Source organism: Patella vulgata, chromosome 5 (assembly GCF_932274485.2).
Source record: "Patella vulgata chromosome 5, xgPatVulg1.2, whole genome shotgun sequence".
NCBI classification, from domain to species: Eukaryota; Metazoa; Mollusca; class Gastropoda; family Patellidae; genus Patella; species Patella vulgata.
In genome coordinates, this window is record NC_065883.2 from 56,813,213 (window position 1) to 56,819,307 (window position 6,095).

At 39.3% G+C, this 6,095-nt stretch overlaps 1 protein-coding gene across 1 annotated transcript; it reads right to left on the bottom strand.

Annotated features, from left to right (window-relative positions):
• Positions 1–980: 980 nt before the first annotated feature.
• Positions 981–6,067, bottom strand: LOC126821804 (trans-L-3-hydroxyproline dehydratase). Its single transcript, XM_050550303.2, has 4 exons — positions 4,911–6,067; positions 2,339–2,491; positions 2,040–2,179; positions 981–1,256 (listed from the first exon to the last, which is right to left on the bottom strand). Exons 1-4 carry the CDS (start codon positions 5,392–5,394, stop codon positions 993–995), a joined length of 1,041 nt encoding a protein of 346 aa, XP_050406260.1. The 5' UTR covers positions 5,395–6,067; the 3' UTR covers positions 981–992.
• Positions 6,068–6,095: the final 28 nt, after the last annotated feature.

The following is a 6,095-nucleotide window of genomic DNA, read 5'->3' on the forward strand; positions in this document are numbered from 1 at the left end:
ACTGATATTCTTTACTTCCAACTTCTTCATTCTCATCAAGTAAATATACAACAATTGATCACTACTAGTGCTAGACTAGCACACTGCTATTAAGTATAGCCTTTACGCCATTATTGCTTTATATTGTACGTATTCGGTAAGATACCCTAAGTCAAGGCTAACATGCATGTATTTAAAATGCAGGTTCAACAATTTGATTACAGCATTGATTAAATATGGCATTTGTCGCTATGGCGACGGAAAATGGTCACAGAGTGCGTAAATAGGACCATAAGCATGGTGGAAACGCCAGATATTGTGCTGTTGCACCATGTCGTCGCAAATGATCGCCGAGTCACAGCGTTTGTTTTTAGCAAGTTCAAAACAAATGCCAAGTTTCTGCTATCTGAGGGGGGGTTGGATGGCTGAATGGTTAGCGTGCGCACGCTGTACCATAAAGTCTGTCATTGAGTCAACTGGCGTGGTTTCGAATCCCCGGTTGTACGTGGCAAGGAGTAGGGTCGCCTGTCCAACCTCGTGGGTTTTCTCCCGGTCCTCCGGTTTCCTCCCACTGCTAAAGACCCCTATGCGCAAGCGAATTATTGAAATAAAATTAAAACCATATGTTAGTCCCGAAATGACCTAGTTTGTGTCGAGTGGACGTTAAACCCCATTTCTCTCTCTCTGCGATCTGATCTGGAAAGCTGTGAGAACGCAGCTTTTTTTAAGTTTGTAATTTTTTTGGGACATTTTCTTGCGCTGCATTTGCCGGCGACCGTGTGCATATTCTGGTCGCCGTACGGTCTCAGCAGCGCAGTAAGGACGCCACCCCGGTCTGACAGGGGGGGCATAAGCAGTAGAATATGTTTGAGACTGTTACCCTAAGCAGGTTTAGGACCACATCAATCATACAATTAAAGGCAAGTTACAATAAGCAGAACGTTGATATCCATGTATAGCTATAGAAAGTATGAACCACCACTACAAAAAACTATATAGTGTGTATTTTTGTTTTATTTAATGATAAATCCGTGACCAATGAAATCATCTTCTTCAAGTGTAAACTCTGACTTTCCACTATAGAAACCCTTACCAGAAACCTCCACTTCTACACCTTTATATTGTCCAACACAAACTTCTCTAACAGCCTTTCCTGTAAATATAGCTTTAGTAGTAGAACTTTGAAACTGTCTAGTTTGATTCAGACCTATTAAACCTTTATGGTATTGTAAAGCTATACGTGCTGTTACTCCTGATCCACATGGTGATCTGTCAACCTGAAATAAAAGGTAAAGGCTAATGATAATACACTGCCATTTTCAATAGACAGAATGTTTCAAACTTTGAGAATGTTGCTTGGCTGGCTTCCCAAACAGCCTCTCTTCATTAGTCCAGTTCAGTGGTTCTCAAGCTTTTTCTGCCAACGGCACACCCTGGAACACATGAACAAATAGCGGCACACCGGGCTAAATATATACATGTATGAAAAACATTTGAATTTTGCACAATAAGAACATGACAAGTCATAGACGGCATACAACCGTTGACACAAACTAGTCATAGACACAGAATGATGAAACTAAATAAAGAAAAACGCAGACATGAACTTACCAGCAGACGCCAGTGAATTCTCAATTGGGATCACGTGGTTTTTCGCATTTTCTTAGTGTGCCGTTCAAAATTTCGTGGCACACTTAGGAAGATCTCGCGGCACACCTGTGTCCCTCGGCACACTGGTTGAGAATCACTGGTCCAGTCGGTGCAGAAAAGTAGGACATTAAACCCCATTTCATTTCTCCAATTAAGTATTACTGCAAACCCTGTTTCAGGACATTTCGGGTTCGATCCGGGTGTTGGCCAAGAAAGTTCTTTAGGATTTTACAGCACCAGCATCTTGTTAGGATGTGACGACAAACCCAGATACCGTTTACATGTTGGCGAGCACGTAAAAGAACACTTGACAGTCCAGTGATTTTGTCTGGACAACCTATCGCTGTAAATATGGGTAGCTAAGCTTCTGATATTGGTATATTTAATTTTATAGCAGTTAGACTATTTACCTGTCTATCGGCAAAAACACAGATATTAGATGTTGGTATATGACTATAGCTGTCATTATCATCAGTTATAATAGTGCCATACAAAAATCCCAAATCTTTATTCTCTGGAGATTCAATCTTTATTTCCCTTTTAACAGCCGCTGGGAAATAAACAGAACATTGAAATGTAACGATTAAATATAGAATCCTTTTCACACTAACAATGATACTTTGGAAAACAAATTCACATTGAACGTGAATGGCATTTAATTAATTAATTCTGAGCCATTTCGATATTTCATCACATTAAAATTACCTACCTGATATATCGTCTGCAGCTTTATTCAGATCTTTGACCATTGATGTATCAAGGTTCAAGCAGAGTTTATGAGCCGCAACGAAAGCATAAAAAGTTCCACCATAACTTATGTCTACGATTATCTTTCCAAAAGGTTCTACAGTTACTTCAACATCTAAAGGAAAAATAAAATAACTACAATTAATGGACACGGTTTCAAATAATTTCCATGGGTATATTCCCAGGATTGATTCGTAACAAGAGATTATCCAAATTTGTCAGCTCCATAGCAAACGGGCGATAACCATCAGAGGCGTTAGATTAAATAAAACGGAGGTAATATACCCCGCTCAGTCGATGATAGCAAATGTCATTCTAATCTTCAAAAAAGGGTGACCCATGGGTTCGAGCAAACTACAGATCCATCTATCTCCTAAGCACTGTTTGTGAACCCCTCGAATCCACACTATTCACGCCGGATTCATAATTTAAATGGCTTCGACATTGAAGATCAGTGTCTTGAGTGGTTATTCAGGTATATCAGTGATGGGAAACAGACGGTAAAACCACCAGAGGTATTAGATCAAATAAAACATCTTTAAAGTCGGGCCATATATACAGGTGTTAGATCAAATGAAACAACTTTAAAATCCGGGCCATTACAGGTGTTAGACTAAATGGCAATGAAACATCTTGAAAATCGAGGATACCCCAGGGCTCCGTTTTGGCATCACTCCTCTCCTTAATCCAGTGGTTCCCAACCTTTTTGTGATAGAGTACCACTTGGAGGTCCCGTACAGTCGCCGCGTACCACCTGGTTCCAGAGAAACTCAATTCGATCAAATATCACTTTATTTGCATAATTGGTTAATCAATCAAGAAATAAATAAAGAAGTATAGAAATAAAATATAAAGAAGTATAGAAATAATAATAAGAATAGTAACATACACACTGAGAAAATAATGGGTATTATCTTGTGTTAGGCAGTAAACATTTTTGTGAAGTAAAAAAGTACAACACGACAAATTATGTTATTAATAATACATTATTATGGTGTAATGACAACTTAAGCTATTCTCAAAATAATCCATTCAAAACATACATGATATTTTAATAGAGCGGGAGCCCAGGGGGTTAACCTAGCTGAAAAGTGTACCAATTTTCTCCTTTATGGTATCAATCAATGTATGTATATCTGGTATCATCAGAATGTAAGTCTGCCGGGTTTTTGGTGGTGGGTGTGGTATTCCACGCCCAAAATGCCATGCCCCCCAACTAGGCTAGATTAGCTCAAAAGTGTACCACATGAAAATCGCACAGCAAGGTACCGTACATCTTCAGTTATTACAAAAACACTCTGACAGACATTTCTAGTGATGGGGTACCCCTGAAAGAGCTATGTAATTGCCAGACATTTGTAGTGATGGAGTATCCCTGACAAGAGCTATCTAATTTCCAGACCAAAGCTAGGCTAGATTAGCTCAAATCTGTACTATCTAAAACAGCTTTGGAGTTGTTCAGTACCACGAGAGGAATCATTAATGACCACTGCCAGACAGTTTGTGCGGTGGGTTACCCCTAATAGACACGCCCAAAATGCCACGCCCTCCAACTAGGATAGATTAGCCGGCACTGTTCCCGTGGTCCAAAAATTAAAAAAATTGTGCCAGGATGCGTAGATTACTAATACCTAGCACGTATTGAAGAGGCGATAAACTGCGGTTGCAGGAATATTTTTTTTTTCAAAAACGCATTTTTAGCCCTATAAAACGTTTTTTTCCCAAAAATCAATTTCTGGCAACCGCAGTTTATCGCGTCTTCCATACGTGCTAGGTATTAGTATTCTACGTATCCTGGCTAAAAATTGAATTTTTTAAAACACGGGAAAAGTGCTTGCGAAGTTAGCCTAGTTGGGGGCGTGGCATTTTGGGGCGTGTCTGTTAGGGGTAACCCACCGCACAAACTGTCTGGCAGTGGTCATTCATGACTCCTGTGGTGGTACTGAACAACTCCAAAGCTGTTTTACGTGGTACAGATTTGAGATAATCTAGCCTAGCTTTGGTCTAAATATTAGATAACTCTTGTCATGGATACTCCACCACTACAAATGTCTGGCAATTACATAGCTCTGTCAGGGGTACCCCACCACTAGAAATGTCTGTCAGAGTGATTTTGTAATACCTGAAGATGTACGGTACACTGCGGTACGATTTTCATTTGGTACACTTTTGAGCTAATCTAGCCTATTTGGGGGTCATGGCATTTAGGGCGTGGAATACCACACCCACCACCAGAAACCCGACAGACTTACATTCTGATGATACCAGATATACATACATTGATACCATATAGGAGAAAATTGGTACACTTTTCAGCTAGGTTGACCCCCTGGGCTCCCGGTCTATAAAGATACAAAACGATTTGACAATGTTTATCAAATTATTATTGAAATCAACAGTAAAAGTGTTTTAAAAATACCTTTTGTTATCTTGAATAATTCCATGTACTTATCAATGAAATGATGTTTTTGTATTTCGTCCAATCATTTTACTTTATAGTTAAAAAACCAGATTTAAACCTCTTCAGCACTTACCGGTTTTGTAGACAAAAGCAGGAACACTATGAAATCTTACAGATCCAGTTTTCTTACCATCATATTGAACATAGGCAGTAACCAAACCACATGGACATTGGATATTGACTTTAGTTTCTGGTATTGTTGGTTCCTTTATCAAACCTGCATCCACGGCATACCGGCCTAAAGAAATTACAGCATGGCCACACATAGTACTGTAACCTTCATTGTGCATAAACAGAACGGCAATATCTGCTTCTGGTACGGATGGCTCGACAAGGAGAGCACAGTACATATCAAAATGTCCCCTCGGTTCATTGACTGTAAGTTTTCTGTAATGGTCTAAATGTTCTTTAACATATCGTCGTTGATCAAGAATGGTTCGGCCTTCTATTTTAGGAAATCCAGAAACTATTATTCTTAGCGGTTCTCCAGCTGTGTGCATTTCGACAGTCTTTACGCAAACTTGTTCATTAAAGGGTGTATTCTTTTCAGCAGACATCGTATATATTTGAAATAGAGAGTTACAATAAATGTTATGCACAGGGCCGTATTAATGCCGAGAGTATGCGGCTTGGTACTGTCCAGTAAGTCCTTTACTATGCCTTAATGTTTATCCAATGTGCTGATTGGGGTTAAACTGGCTCTAGCCTTTGTTAACGGAAACACAATGATAATTGAAAGAATGCGAAAAGTATGTAGAAAATAAACGAGTCGTTTGACCGTTTTAAGTTACATATACATACAGAATATCAAGTTGATTAGTTAACCATTCTGCTTTGTCGCCTTGATTCTCTTTTATATCCTTATTTTCAGTTATGTTCCCTTGAACACATTGATTTATTTCCTCGTTATATCAACTAATACACAACAAACGTCCACACTTATTATAAACACAGCCTATGGGATTCTGGTTGAATGACCTCTTTTGAAAGTGGTTATCGGTGACAACACTAGCCTAAAGGAGCGAGTGAATGAGAGAACAATACAAACTTTAACTTGTTCATTTCGGGACCAACAGGTGGTAATCATTTTTCAATAATTCGCTTGCGGTGAGAGGAACCTGCAGTCCCAGAGAAAACCCAGAGACAAATCATAGTCTGTCAGTCACGCACATGATTGGCATCGAAACCACACTATGTACTGGACTGAATGACAGACCTGTTGATCAAAAGCGCACCCTCGTCCTGTCCATACTAAAAT

Bases quoted from the DNA above. Each gene is read 5' to 3' on its own strand.
- LOC126821804 (XM_050550303.2), bottom strand. From the start codon at position 5,394: ATGTCTGCTGAAAAGAATACACCCTTTAATGAACAAGTTTGCGTAAAG. The intron at 2,492-4,910 runs GTAAGTGCTGAA...TTTTTCCTTTAG, and splicing joins TGCTTTTGTCTACAAAACCG to ATGTTGAAGTAACTGTAGAA. The intron at 2,180-2,338 runs GTAGGTAATTTT...TTTATTTCCCAG, and splicing joins AGCTGCAGACGATATATCAG to CGGCTGTTAAAAGGGAAATA.